The sequence below is a fragment of the Macrotis lagotis genome, chromosome X, assembly GCF_037893015.1.
Source record: "Macrotis lagotis isolate mMagLag1 chromosome X, bilby.v1.9.chrom.fasta, whole genome shotgun sequence".
Taxonomy (NCBI): Eukaryota; Metazoa; Chordata; class Mammalia; order Peramelemorphia; family Peramelidae; genus Macrotis; species Macrotis lagotis.
Window position 1 is genome coordinate 403,300,699 of NC_133666.1, and position 15,390 is coordinate 403,316,088.

Genomic DNA, 15,390 nt, shown 5'->3' on the forward strand with positions numbered 1-15,390 from the left:
TCCATTTTCAAAAATGTGCTGTGGGGTAGCCAAGTGGCCCAGTGGACAGAGTACTGCCCTTGGGGTCAAGAGGCCTCAAACCCAATTCCAGATCTCCTCTTACCTGTTTTTTCATTTGGATGAATATATTCTCCCAGAGCCCTATTCTAGATATGAATCTCATTACTTGTTATGCCACACTTGTACATTTCTTTGTAGACATTTGAAATCATGGCTTTTATTAATGGCTCTTTTCTTGGATTTTTATCTCCTGGAACTTTTGGATATGCACAAAGCTTTTTGCAGCTATTTTCTATATTATCTAGATTTTTGTTATACATGAATACAATTATTTGCCTCCTTTTTTAGTTTCAAATGAAATTTGATTATGTTTCCAAAATTTCAGACAAATATTTTATTTCTATATCTTGTTTAATTACTTTATCCTTAGCCTGGAGTCTGTCATTCCTTTGTTTTAGCCTCTTCTTAACCAGCTTCTCCCTTCCCAAATTTGCCTTTTTTCTTCTACTTTCCTTGGTTCTAGTGAGTAGCAGTGATAAAAACTTTACATCCCCTATCATCTTCAATTTCTTGCCTAAGATTTTGTAATATTTAACAGTGGTTTTTAGGTTACTTCTGTCAGTTTTATCTGTGCTCATGTGAAGCACAAGATATGACAGATTTTGGAAAATTCAGACATATATTGACTGTATATTCCAGCAAAGTAGAAAATCTGCTGACCTGCCATTACTACTTGGAGGTGATTAGGTGACCTGAATTTAAATATGACCTTAGCAATTATTGACACTGTGATATTGGGTAAGTCATTTAACCTTTGCCTTAACTGTAAAATGGGATTGATAATAATAATCCCTCCCTTGCAGAGTTATGAGTCATATGAAATATTTATAAAGTACTTAGCAGAGTGTCTGGCACAATTATCTTCTCTTCCTCTTTTCTCATCCTTGCTTTCTCACCTGACACCAGTAGATAGGCATCATAGATGTTTCAAGCATTTGCTTCCTCTAGAGGAATGTTCTTTATGAATAACCTCCTATTTGTTGATTAGTTCCAAGTGTTCACTTATGCATTCAGGATTCCCGTTTCTCTCTTTTTCTTCTTTTTAAAGGGAGTGCCTTATTTTCCCTCATAAGCTGGAGAGTGGAGGTTCCTTGCAGTCTTTTATTTTTACCTTTTTAGAGTTTAAAATAGTCTGCATTTTGAGTCACATAGCTTTGTCAAAATACATGCATCTTGCTTGATGCTGGTTACTGCAAAATTCTTCCTGTCCTCCAAAAAAGAACTGCTGTGTTCAACAATTGCTTGTTTGAATGCCTTAACTCTTTAGGCACATTGAATTTCTTTTTTCCTTACCTTGCTAGCTTCTTATTATACCTCTGCCTTATCAACCATGTCTCTTTGTCTTTCTGCTCAAGTCTTTCAAGACATTTCATTTAAGCCTACCCAACGTCAATCCCTTGCCAGCTTCCTTTTTAGTTAGAGTTTTGCATTTGGAATTAACATTTTCTAAGATGCAAGACTTACAAGTAGGAAATGATCAACATATGCTGAGATTAACTATAAATAGTTACTATAATATGTAGGATTTTGAATCATAAAGAAGAGAGCAAGGAACAAAAACATCCTGATAAAAAAATAGATGTGTCGAGTCATCATTAAAATGAAAATTCAGACTAGTTGATTCCTAAGGTCTTTGCCGTTTTAATTTTCTTGATCTAGTTATTAGTGGGATATAAAGTCAAATCGACTTGAAAACTTACTGAAAAATAGGAATTCATAGTAAGTTTTTTTTAATAGGCTGATGTTGAAAAGCAAATTATGGGCAAAATTTATCTTAAAGAAGAAGCAATCTAAGTATGGAAAATGGGAATAGAAAAGGAAAATCAAGTGAAATTTTAAAGGAAAAACAGCATTATTTTGGTGATTGGAGTTAACTTTGATATTTGCTTTCAGCTGCTTTTACATTTTAAAATCTGGGAGACTCAAATTCATAAACATGCTTGTTTTATACAAGGTACTGTGCTAAATGTAGTGATAGAAAAATAGATAGTATAATCCATTCCCTATAGTATGATAAAGGAGATGGATAAGTGCAAAAGACATAGTAGTGTACAAATAGCTATGAATTTGGAGTCAGAGCTCAAATATCACATCTCTTGCTAGCCATGTGAGCTTGGGAAAGTTATCCAACTTCTATTATCTTTACTTTCCGCACCTGTAAAATGAAAGGATTGGACCACATGACAGCTCTGTAGTGTGATCCTATGATTTTCTGAAATAGAATATAGAAATAAGTGCATGAGGGAGGTCAAACTAAATGCTATGGAAGATTTAAGGAAAGGTTGTTTTTAGTGGAAGGATAAAAGGCTTCACAACATAGAAGACATTTGAACATAGAAAACATTTGAACTGGGCTTTGAGGATTTCAAAAGGTAGAAATGGGAGCAAGGAAAAGAGAGCATTCTAGGTACAAGGTTGATGGAGTGTTTCTGCAATGGCCACAGAATTGGGAAAAATTGAGATGAATTTCCTAGTTAAGGTACCATAAAATGTGGAGGGAGAGGGGGGCGGAGAGGGGAAGGAAGAGGGAGATGGGGAGAGAGAGAGGGAGAAAGAGGAGGGAGAGGGAGAAGAGGGAGACGGGGGGGGAGAGAGAGAGAGAGAGAGAGAGAGAGAGAGAGAGAGAGAGAGAGAGAGAAGGTTGGAGCTAGATTGTAGAGAATTACGTTGCTTAAACTTCACTTAAGGAGTTAGAAACTTTTGGAATATGTTTTATATTTGTATCCCCAGCACTAGCACAGTATCTTTTCCATCAGATATGCTTTATGAGTGTCAATTTATTTGAATTACAAGTTTTTAAAATTGGAAAGTGACCATAACCAGGACTGTGTATCATGGAAGGAGGTGGCAACTCAAAGGCAGGGAATTTAGTTTGGGAGACTATTCGTTAATACCAAGTGAGAAGAATAAGGACTAAGACAAATATTGAGTGATGAGGGAGTGGTGAGAATGGGCATGAATACAGTAAAGGAGACAGGAATGAAAGAATTTGTCAAATATTGATAAATGTGTGCAGACAGGAAAATTCAAATGATGTCAAAGTTAAACATGTGACTGGTAAAATAGTGTAATTAACAGAAATTAGGGATGACAGGAAGGACAGGTTTGAAGGAAAAGCAGTTGAGTTATGCTCATGTTCAATCTGAGATCTAGGCTGTTAATTACTTCGTTGGAGATATTCAGTGAGCAAGACATTAATTCTTGGAGGAGAAGTTGGACTTGGGAATTAGGAGTCATTCAAATAAAAGTAATAGTTGGCCTTGTGAGAAGATGAAGTTATTGATTGGGGGGGTCCAATTTAGAATCTTTGAAGATGGAAAGGATGAGAGAAGTGAAACAATTAGCATCAATTAAACATTAAAATTGTTCTAGTCACTAGAACACAAAGACAAAAACAGGAGCTCTTGCCCTTAATAAACTAGTTTGATACTAGGGGGACAGAATAGGTACATATATAAGCAAATATGAAAGATTTTACAAAATAATTTAGGGTGACAATGGTAGCTGGGAAGATCAGGAATGCAAAAGGCCCTGGAGTCAAGTTTTTAAGTAAGCCAAAGATTCTAAGAGGAAGGAATAAATTCTATGACATACAATGTCATAGAGTTGGAAGATAGTCATATACTTGGAACAACAATGAAGGAAGAACATAGAACAAGCCTAGGAAAACAGGCAGGAATCAGATTGCAAAAAATATAAGATGGAACAGAAAGGGGTGATAAGGAAACATTGGAGCTTTCTGATCAGGGAAGTGGAATAGAAAGTAAGTTGCCAAAACATCACCAGCAGCTGTGTGGAAGATCGATTCAAAAAGAGAGATTTTAATCAGGGAAAGCTCTTGGAGTAGTCCAGGCAAGAGAATATGAAGGCATGAATTATATTGGCCATGTGAGTTGAAAGAATTGAAAAGTAGAGATAATGGAGAGATAGAATTTAAAAGGCTTGGCTTCCTGTTGAAGGTATCTCTTAGGTATCTCTTCAAGGATAGTGCAATGTCTCCCAATAGAAATAGGATAGTTGGATAATGAGTTCTGTTTCAGAGATGTTGAATTTGAGGTGCCTGTGGGACAACTCATTTGAAATGTCCTCTAGGTAACTTGTTACATTAGCTCAGAAGTGCTTAAAAGTCAGGGATGGTTGTTAATTATCTAGAATTCAGGTAAGAGATCATTGTTCCCATTAAAAACTAGAAAATAATGGCCTATAATTCATAGAACTTTCTCTAATTCTTGTTGTCTTCCTCAGCATTCATTTCATTTGATCATTTGACACTCACCAAAATTAATGTCCTATTTGCATATGACATATATGCTAATAAGCTTATTTTTTTTAATTATCAAAAAGTTATCTTTTCATGCTTTGGCATGGACAGCTGAAGAAAGAGTTAAATAACATCTAGCTTAGTTGGAGATCAGGTTTCTGGCATCATCAGACTTTTGAATAGTGGCCCCAAACCAAGTAAAGCAAGAAAGCTTTTGAACATTCAAAATACTATTGCAAGTTCTGGAACTAAAGCACTTTGCTCCACAGGAGGTCCAATAGACCTTTTACTCAAAGCCTTAGTTACCTTCATTTAATACAGAATTATTAGGAAGATTGATTTTCTGATTTCCATCTTCCTTAGCAAATTGAAAGCACTTAAATTAAGAGGAGTTTGGGAGAGAAGGAAGAAAGGAAAGAGAACTATTAGAGGGGAAAGAGATCTATTAGAGGAAGTGAATGATGGAAGAGGAAAAAACTAGGATAGGCAAAACTGTGTGTTCATGCTCAAGACATAATGAGTATTCATAATGACTGAGTCATTCCAAGAAGGCCAAATACATTTCTTCTAAGTCTAGGAAATGTGATTTATTAGGATTACCTTGACAATGATCAAAATATTGATACTTAAAAAGGTATGTTATAGTGCTTTAAATAGTTTTCTGTAAAAACTATGTTTACCTGGATAACAACTTTAATGTGGAGTCAATTTCATTCTGAAATGTTTTCAAATTCCTAGTTTCATTCTTATTTTTTCTATAATTCTCTTGAATGATAAATACTTGCACAGACAATTTAGTATTATTGAATAAGTCATTTAGGCTTTGCTTTATTTTCCTCATTTTCAAATTTAAGACAGATTTTTTTGCCCATTTATGCTTATTCACAGCCCTTCCTTTAAAATTATTTGTCTTAAGTATCAAAGGAGATAAATGTGAGAGTGCTTTAAAAGTAAAAGTTATACTATACTAATTTAGAGTGGGGATATTTCTCCTCTTCACTATTTCCTTCCTTTACAGTTCTATGAATGTACTGTAATTTACAAAAATAGTTTCCCATTTCTTTATTGATGCCACACAGAGCTATCATTTTAAACTTAAGATAAAAATAAGAAAAGACCTTGAATTACCTGTTCCTTAAAATATTTAAGTGTGTGTGTGTATGTATATACACATGCACATAATGTAAATATATGTCTGTATAAATATATGATTCCCTTTTTAACTCAGAAATTGATATGTATAATTTCTAAATATGTAATTTTTAATAGGAAATTATAGGTTATGGGAAAAATTAGTCAAATTGAAGATATGAGGTAGTTAGTTGCCATGAAAGCAGGGAGGAGGAAGAACATTCTCCCAAACTACCATCATTGCTTATAAGTATCATTTCCCAGAGCTTTATATCTAGAACCTTGAACTTGGACATAATTCTTCTGATTGGTGTTAAGTTTTTCACGTTTCACTTCTTCCTTAATTGTTCTTAGGTTCACTATTTTTCCTGTAAGTTTTTTGACTTTGTTAATTTTCCCCAAATTCCAGGAGCTTGTGACAGTTACCTAAGGCTCCTGGTCTGCTATTTGACGGTTTTGTAAAATATGGAAATCCTGACAAAGGTCATTTTTCCCCTTTTATTCTTTACTATGAGCTACTTCCCACTTATATAGAGAATAACACAGTATGGAAGATTTGGTGTCTTATGACATTCTTGATAGCATCACATTGTAGTACTTCATTGCTTTAAATGGTTCTCATTGTTATTGGGTGTTAAGACATTAAAAAAGTTAGAATGAAGTCAGTTCTTTACAAAGGGGCAATAAGGAATTGTCATTATAGTTTTTTGATTTCTTCCTTTATAGATGAATGAATGAATGTCTGTGTGTGTGTGTGTGTGTGTGTGTGTGTGTGTGTGTGTGTGTGTTTTCTTCCATGCATATGGCTGAAATATGATTCTCTATTCCGTATTGACTCTTCTCTAATGTGCTTATCTCTTTTTTAACCACACAAAAAAAACCAGGTAAATCACATATAAATTTAAACAATTTAGTTACCAATAGTATAATTTCCCAAAATATAAAGCTTTCTCTTCTTTTGCCTTGTGTCATTATCACATGCAGAAACATTTTTATTTCATGTCCATCCTCTAAACATAAACAGATTTTATATAATTAAGGATTATTCAGAATATTTCATTTAATTTCTTTTTTTTTTAGTTATTTATTTTATCCATTTAAACTTTCTGGTTTCAGAGGCGACCACCAGATAATTCTTTCTATGTAAGAACATGTAACAAGAATCCAAAGAAAACAAAGTGGTGGTATCATGGTAAGCATCCAATTTGAAATGATTTTTCTTTTAAAAATAACATTTCAAGAAGAATTATATACATTCAAGTTAGTAGGAAGGGATTTAAGGTTTGAAATCCTTAATCTATGATGTGTAAAGAATTATTTTAGCTGCAATTCTTTTCGCTATTTTACATCTCTTTTTTGCATGTTGAGGGGGATGAAAGACTTAGGATTCCAATTGGTGAGCAAAAATAGATAACTATCATCCAAAGGAACTATGTTAAGGCACTGGATAGAACACTGAACTTGGATTCAGGAAGACCTAGATTCATATCTGGCTAACATTATCATCTCTAGCAACTCAGTCTCCTCTCTAAAATGAAGATAATAATAGTACCTACTTTCCAGTGTTATAAAGCTCAAATGAGATATTCATACAGTTGTTTGCAAATTTTAAAATTCTATAGAAATGCTAGCTATTATGAACAAATAAAATAATGTTAATGTTTTGAACATTTGCCATATGTATAAAAAGAGAAAAAATCCCTTTGCAAATTTTTAACTCATATTAGAAATAATGTTGGTGGGGGAGGGATGTTTGCTTTTATAAGTAAAACATTCTTTTTTAGTGTTGATGCTCTATTTTTCATTTGATGTAAAGTAAAGTAGATAATTTCGTAGAAAAAATAAGTTTAAGGTAGCTTATTAAATATAAACTTTTTTCTCTCATTGCTGCTTCCCTCAAGAGTGCTGCTTAAGTATAGTACTTTCTAAATTATTTTTAATGTCCATAAGTTTTAAGTCCTCATTCTTTTTCTCCTTGTTTAAGTTGATAGGATTATGTTAATGTTTGGATTTTTTCTGGCTTATATGTGTATAGAAAATTATTTGTATCTAATTATGTGATAATCTATTTGAAATCTAATAATAATTTTATGTTGTATAATCTTGAAATTAATGTTTCCTTCATAGTTGTCTTCTTTTACTAAGCTAAAAAGCAGTGGAAATTCTAGAATCAAATTATTTATATGACCATTTTATTTAAAAATCTGTTACACTGAGTGGAAACTTTTTGTCCAATGGGTGTGCTTAAATGATTGAGTCATAATTTTGTGAGAAGTAATCATCTATTCATAATTTTGTCACTACAAATTTCACTAAGCATTTCCCTCCCAGCCATGTGAGTCAGTTGTTATCCCCATTTGGGGAATTAGTAAACAGTTTCTGAAGAGTAAGATAAGTGACACCAAGAAAAGAGCCCCATGGCTTTTCTCTTCCAGTACATTTGAAAAAAAGTTTTCCAGGAAGACCTTTGTGTCCTTCACAGCTTCATTTTATGTTACATTATAATGGCTCTGGGTTAGGCAGGAGTTATTGTCCATTTTGGTGGGGAGAGAGATCTTCCATCTTTTGCTGTTTTGAGAAACAGTAGAATTTTAAAACCTATCCCATGTAACTCCTCTGGGTCAAGGACTCTTCAAGACTGCATGTTTGCCTGAAAAGTAGAATTTCATCATTTGGGATTAGACTTTAACATTGTTCATTTATTTTCAGTTTTTGTTTGGCTCTTTGTTACCTTACTCGGTGCTTTCTAGGCAAAGATACTGGAGTGCTTTGCTATTTCCTTCACCAGCTCATTTTACCAATGAGGAAACTGAGCTAATCAGGGTTAAGTGACTTGCCCAGAGTCACACCACTAATAAGTGTCTGAAGTCAGCTTTGAACTTGGGAAGAGGAGTCAATTTGCAGTTAACCAAGGACAAATATGATTTTACTGCTGCTTGAATAAATTTATGTTCTTCATTCAAGGAGTTGGAGTTCCTACTCTTAAAAATTTTACTCCGAGATTACTATGGTAACATTTCAGTACTATAATCTATAAGTGTATCAGTTAATCACAATTAATGCTAGAATGTGTTGAGATTTTGATATAAAAATTATGTATACATAATTACAAGGATATTGAAATGGTAAAAAGTTTTCCTGTTTTTTCAGATTTTGTTTTTGCTGTTTAAAAAGTAATTATTGGGGCAACAAAGTGGTGCAGTGAATAGAACACTGGAGTTAGAGGACTTAAGTGCAAACATTCCCTCAGACATTTACAGCTATGAGTCCCTGGGCAAGTCACTTAACTCCTCCCCACAAAAAAGTAATTGTTGATGTTTATCTGGAAGTTTTTTGTATTTTACTTTTAAGAAGACTACCATATTTAGTCTTAGTCTTCTTATCATAGAACTACAGAATTGAAAGGGAATGAATATTAAAGTTAATCTTATTTAACTTTTAGGCAAAATATAAATGTAAGCCATAATTAAGCTCTAGCATCCCTAGAAGAGATTGTCCTATGTCTAAAAATTTTCAGTGGCCAAAAAACTTATTCCTTTTAAGGCCACCTTTATGACTTTTGCACACCTCTAAATGTTAGTAAGTTCTTTCTTATACTGAGTTAGAAATTCACCTCCATGTAATTTCCATCTATTTGAAACTAGTAATTTTCCTCCAGAGATAAGCATTCTTCTTAAAACCTTTTCTTAAGGTTAAACAGCCATGATTCCTTCAGAAGATTTTTTTTTGTTACAACCCACTGCTCCAGATTGTTAATGCCTCTTATTAAATATGGCATACAGAACTATTTACACTGTTTCAGATGTGATCTGTCTGGGTCAGAGTACCATGAGACCATCATATTAGCTTAACATTTATATAACACTTTATAACTTATAATCTTTGCTCTGGGCATTATACTTTTCTTAAAGCAGATGAAGTCTATTTTAGCTGTTTTGAATGTCATCACTCTCATTGAGCTTTTTAGTCATCAAGTCTCTTAAATTTTTTTCCCTTCTTTTTAGGCATATTTCACATTATTCTCATCCTTTTTATAGTCCTTTGAAACTGATGTCCAGGACTTATTTTTATGCCTGTAATTTTCTTTAATTTTTCATCTCATCATTCCAATCATTCCATCTTTTGGATTCTGATTCTGTCAAACTATCATGTATTGGCAAAAACCATTTTAACCCCATGTCATTTTTCAGATTTGATAAGCATTTCAATGATTTTAGATTATTGTTTTTAAAAATATTCAGGAAAACTGGGCTTTGTAACTTGCCTCAAGAGACCCTTTGTCAGGTGGACATAAATCCATTAATCAGCACTTATTGGATCTTTCAATCATCTAGTCCAAACTTGCCTCATTGCATTATCCACTTCATTTCTCTATGCTTTTCAAAACAGCTTCATAAGAAAGTTGACAAATGCCTTGCTGAAATTCAAATATGTTCCACCAGCATTCTCCTGTCTAAAAGGAAGTCAGTCTTCTGTGACACAGTTTATATTGATTTTGAAATTTTTGTAGATATATTTTTTATTTTTTTAAAGATTTTATTTGAGTTTTACAATTTTTCCCCCTAATCTTGCTTCCCTGCCCCCACTCCCCCACAGAAGGCAATTTGCCAGTCTTTACATTGTTTCCATGGTATACATTGATCCATATTGAATGTGATGAGAGAGAAATCATATCCTTAAAGAAGAAACATAAAATATAAGAGATAGCAAGATTACATAATAAGATATCAGTTTTTTTCCTAAATTAAAGTTAATAGTCCTTGGTCTTTGTTCAAACTCCTCAGTTCTTTCTCTGGATACAGATGGTATTCTCCTTCACAGATAGCCCCAAATTGTTCCTGATTATTGCACTGATGATATATTTTAAAATTTATGTTAGTTTGTTATTTGTATGTGGATAATTTTGATCTTTATTATAAAAAGTCATCAACACTAACATTCCATTATTCAGAACACAAAAGAGGATTGTATATGGAACTGAAATTGTTAATTTTAAAAGTGTATATTAAATTTTTTTTGCAAGGTAATAGGGTTAGGTGACTTGCCCATGATCACACAGCTAGATAAGTGTCCGAGGCTGGTTTTGAACTGAGGTCTTCCTGACTCCAGGACCAGTGTCCTGTGCCAGCTAGCTACCCCAGTATATATTAAATTTAACAGGGAAGAAATGAAATTTCCCTGTTTGTCATGACTTGAATGAATGAATCATAAGGCATTTATTGAGGTATTTATTACTGTGTACTGGATACTGTGCTAAGCTCCAGAAATTAAAAAAAAAAAGTTTTTTGCTTTTAAAAAGATATGTCTCTCCTTTCTGGGAACTTACTCTAGGAACAGACTGTTATCTATAAGGTATGGTGACCAAGAAACAAAGTTTTGCTTTTGGAATATACCAAAGAGGGGTGGAAAATGGGTAGGCAGAGATGATGACTAGATGGAATGTAAAACTGTAGTGTGGTCTGATGTCCAGGTTAAGTCAAATGATAGTTTGATCATTTGAATATACTCAGTTAATATCCAACAAAGTTTGAACCCTTGAGTAGAACAAAGCACAGTACTAAGCACTGGATAGAAAAAGAAAGGCAAAAACAGCCTCTTTCTCAGGGGGTTCATAATCTATTTGAATGAAGTGGGGGTGGAGAATAAGCAAACAACTATGTCAAAAAAGAACAGGATAAATTGGAGATAATCACAGAGGGCAGAGACTGACTTTGAGTACTGGAAAAAGGCTTCTTGCAGATGTGATTTTATTGGACATTGAAGAAAGCCAAGGAAGTCAGGAAATAGAAAAGAGAAGGGAGAGCATTTCAGGCATGGAGGATAGCCATTGAAAATGCTCGAATTGCTTTTACAACTGATGAAATGTGTGTAAGGAACAGAAAGAATGCTAGAGTCACAGAAATAGAGTATATATATATGGGGTAGTAAGATTAAAAAAGGTAGAAAGGAATCAGATTATGGTTTCTATTTGATCCTGGAGGCAGTAGAGCCCAGTGGTGTTTGTAAGAATAAACTTTGTCAGCTGCTTTGCTAAAATAGATAAAAAAACCAATCTCCTGGTCTAGTAACTTTTTAAAAAAAAAAAGAAAATAAAGTTAGTCTAACATGACTTAAATTTTACAAAAATTGATCTTTATTTTATTATTCTTTTATTTATTTTATACTTCATTTCCAAGTTTATTCCTATCTTAATTCTTCCTCAGAAAGCCAACCCTGCCCCCCCCCCCCCTTTATTTATTTGGTTTTTTGACAGCTGTAGCAAAATGTTAAAGGATAATGTGGTTTGGGGGGTGGAGGTGGGGACAGGACTGTTAAGTTGCTCTCCAAAATTAGTCAAATAGCCAAGTGGGACCTTATTTGAATTCATAGTTCCTGAACTCTACAGAGAAAGGTGTGTATTTTTTCTCTTTGGTACTAGGCTTGATCATACAGTTAACCAGAATTCAGTTTTCATTGTGGTTTTATTGTTCTTGTACATTGTTATTACTATGTATGTATGATATTTTCTTGATCTTGCTTAATGTTATCTGTTATTGATAAAACCAAGCTAGTTCTTTTTATCATTTTTTCCTGAATGGTGGTTTAATTACCATTATACCTTAAATATAATAATGGATTTGAAATTTTCTCCTTGAATCAGTCAGATAACTATAGTATTTAGACATCCATTCTTTTAAAAAATAATTTATTTTTCAAATTTATGTAAAGATAATTAACATTGATATACAAAATTTTGAATTCCAAATTTTTCTCCCTCCCTCTTCTCCCGTTTCCCTAAAATGATAAACAATTTGATATAGTTAATATGAGATATCCATTCTTTTTACTATTTTAAAAAAGTCTTAAGTATTTGACCTTTTCCAATCCTGACTTTATACTTTATTCCTCCCCCCCATGTATACTGTTATTTTTCCTTTTGTTTTCATCATTGATCATGAAATGTTTTATTTTTGTCTGTTATTAAGGGTTCTCTACTTGAATTTTGTTTTCTCTTGCTATTTGTTCTTCCTACCATATCTGTGTATTATTTAGTTTGATGAGGCAGGGTTCCCCTGTCCATCCCCCCCTAATCTTTTTTCCAAATTCATTTTGTTCAAATTTGGAAAATTCCAGGAAGATTCTTATCAGATGTATTCTTTCTTTGACCCAAAAACTTTCATTCTTATTTCTTAAGCTATGGTTCAGAAAAACCTCCCTCAGGTGAACTACTGTTTGCTTTAAGTTAAAGTTGTACTTCAGTGTGACTTTTTAAAATTTTATTTCACTGAATATCTCCTGAATCCTATTTTAGGTAGGTTCCTAGCTTTTAGGCACTACCATTACTTCTTAGAAGATAGATAATTTTACATTACTTCCATCTTCTCACCATTCACCCTCACTCTAACCTCCCTCCCTCCCAAAAAAAGGGGAGAAAGAACCACAATCTTTTCATCTCATTCTAATTATCTGATCAAAAAAGACTGAATCCTTTTTTTGGAATCTTTGACTATATTTCTGCCCTTAATTTGATATGTGACTTCAGGTGAAAAGCTAATGGGGACAATTCCTTCCTGTTCCAACATATGTTCATTAATCAAACAAATAAATGACATAAGAGATATGTCTTCAACTGTAAAGCTAGACTGCATCTGTTATATATATTATAGGCTATTCTTTATGGGCATGATTTTGATGGTTTCAGTTTTTAAGAATATCACCCTGTCTAGAGTCTTTAGAATACATTCCACTCTGTCCCTCATACTCAAACTCTTTAGTTTTGGAGAATCATACTCAAAAACTCAATTCTGAAAGACTTGGGTTGGAAATACCATCCATATCCAGAGAAGGAACTATGAAGTTTAAAAACAGACCAAAGCTTACTATTTTGATATTTAAAAGTTTTCATATGTATTATTTTTTCCTTTCATATTTTTTCCCACTTTGATTTGATTCTTTAACAGCATGATTAATATGTATCTATGTTCAGCATGTTTCTACATGTATAGTTTATATTAGATTACTTTCTGTGGGGGAAGAGGGAAGGAAAGGAGAGAGAAAAATGTGAAATCTTTTTTTTTATGGATTCACATTTTATTAGGATAAATGTTTAACAGTGACCAAGTATACTCACAACCACAAGGACACACAGTCATGAAATGAAAATATTTGTTGAGTTGTAATGCTTATATTCCTAAATATAAAAGAATAGACTTTAAAGATAAAAGTGACCCTTGAGATAAACATTTAGTCTGAGTCCTTCATTTTAGATGAAGAAATTAGCATTCTCTATAGATCTTTCCCCCAGCCCCACTATCATCACTCCATCCTGAAAGAGTAACAGTCATCATCACTAAATATTATCCTACATGTGTATCATCTGTGAGCTAAATCATTGAACTTTTGCCAACTACAGAAATCTACTCTATTATTTTTTTAATTTAATATTTATTCTCATTTTGTACAATTAATGTTATTTTTACATTAGTAAAATATTCTTGTTTAAGAGTGAATGAGATACCCCCTCCCCCCATAAATATAGACTTGCTTCAGCGATAAAGTAAAGGGGAGAGAAAAAAATTAAAATAAAAAAATAATAGTAATAATTGTAGGTATGGCCAGGTGGAGCAATGGACAGAGCATCAGCCACGAGCACCCAAGCCAGCATCTGGCCCTGTACACCCAGCAATCACCCAGCCATGTGATATGCAAGCCACCCGAACCCCACTGCCCAGCAAAAAAAAAAAAAAAAAAAGAAAAAAAAGACGCAAAATAAAATAAAATAGTAATAATAGTAGGGGTGGCTGGGTGGTGGACAGAGCATTGGCCCTTGAGCCAGGAGCACCCGGGGCCAAATCCGGCCTCAGACACTGAAGGATCACCCTGCTATGTGGCCCCAGGCAGGCCACCCAGCCCCATTTGCCCTGCACCCCCCCCCCAAATAATAATAATAATAAAAGATGTGCTTGAGTCTTTGTTCCAACACCAATAACTCTGTTGTGGGTGGATCACATTCTTTATGATAAGTCCATCACAAAATTTACTTCCATATTTTTCCAGCATTGCCATTGCTGATCACAGATCCCTCCTTTCGTATTTCTCCACTACCACGTACTATATTTTCTCTCTCCTTTCACTCTGACTCTGCTGTAGGGTAGCTGAGTGGCGCAGCAGACAGATCCCTGGCCCTGGGGCCAAGAAGCCCTGAGCCCCCATACCACCCCTTAGGCCCAGAATCCACCTGGCCCCATGGTCCTGAGCAGGCCATACAATCCCAGCCCCTTGCAAGAAGTAAAAAAAGAAATGTGTTTTATCTGACCACTCTCCCCCCATGGTTCATCCTCTCCTCCATCACTCACATCCCCCTCTTCCCCCTGTCCCCCCCCCTCCTTCTTACTCTAAAATGTGAAATCTTGCAAAAAAAACAATTCTTGAAAACTACTGTTGCATGTAGTTGGAAAAATAATAAGATATTAAAAACAAAAACACCATCAATAACAATTCATGTCTTAGTCCTATCTTCCTGTAAAGAATCTCATATTGATTTTTACAACTAATTATGTTGACCTCTCATTTCTTACTTCCTAGTAGCCTAGTTTCTATTATCAAGGATAATTCAATTTAGTGTCAAATGTAAGCTTTGTTCTCCAAATATATATTCCCCCCAATAGCTAATGACTCCCTTCTCAATTTAATTTATTAAATGTCTTTTTAAGTAACTTTGGGTAAGGCCCTGCATTAAATACTTAAGTTTATAAAAAAATTAAGTTTGATTTCAAAGGGTTTACTAACTGCAAGGGGAAATAAAATGTATGCCCTTTAGTAAAAAATATATGAGCATGAAAATGGTCTCAAGGGCTATGAGGAATTTGAGGCAGGAAGGGATCAGAAAAAATATGAAAGAGACAGAGGATGAATATTTTTCAGGAGGGTGATATGCAAACACTGGGAGGTTAGAAAGT

General features: G+C 33.9%; 1 protein-coding gene across 2 annotated transcripts in view; it reads left to right on the top strand.

Moving 5' to 3' along the window:
- UBE2W (ubiquitin conjugating enzyme E2 W) overlaps positions 1-15,390 on the top strand; it is a 113,294-nt gene that overhangs the window by 85,554 nt on the left and 12,350 nt on the right. Inside the window, exon 5 of one of the 2 annotated variants that reach the window (XM_074203680.1) lies at positions 6,569-6,644. The exons of the other annotated variant lie outside the window; for it this stretch is intronic. Within the exon in view, the coding sequence (XP_074059781.1) occupies positions 6,569-6,644 (76 nt within the window). The remainder of the gene's footprint in view (positions 1-6,568; positions 6,645-15,390) is intronic. 2 annotated transcript variants of the gene reach the window in all.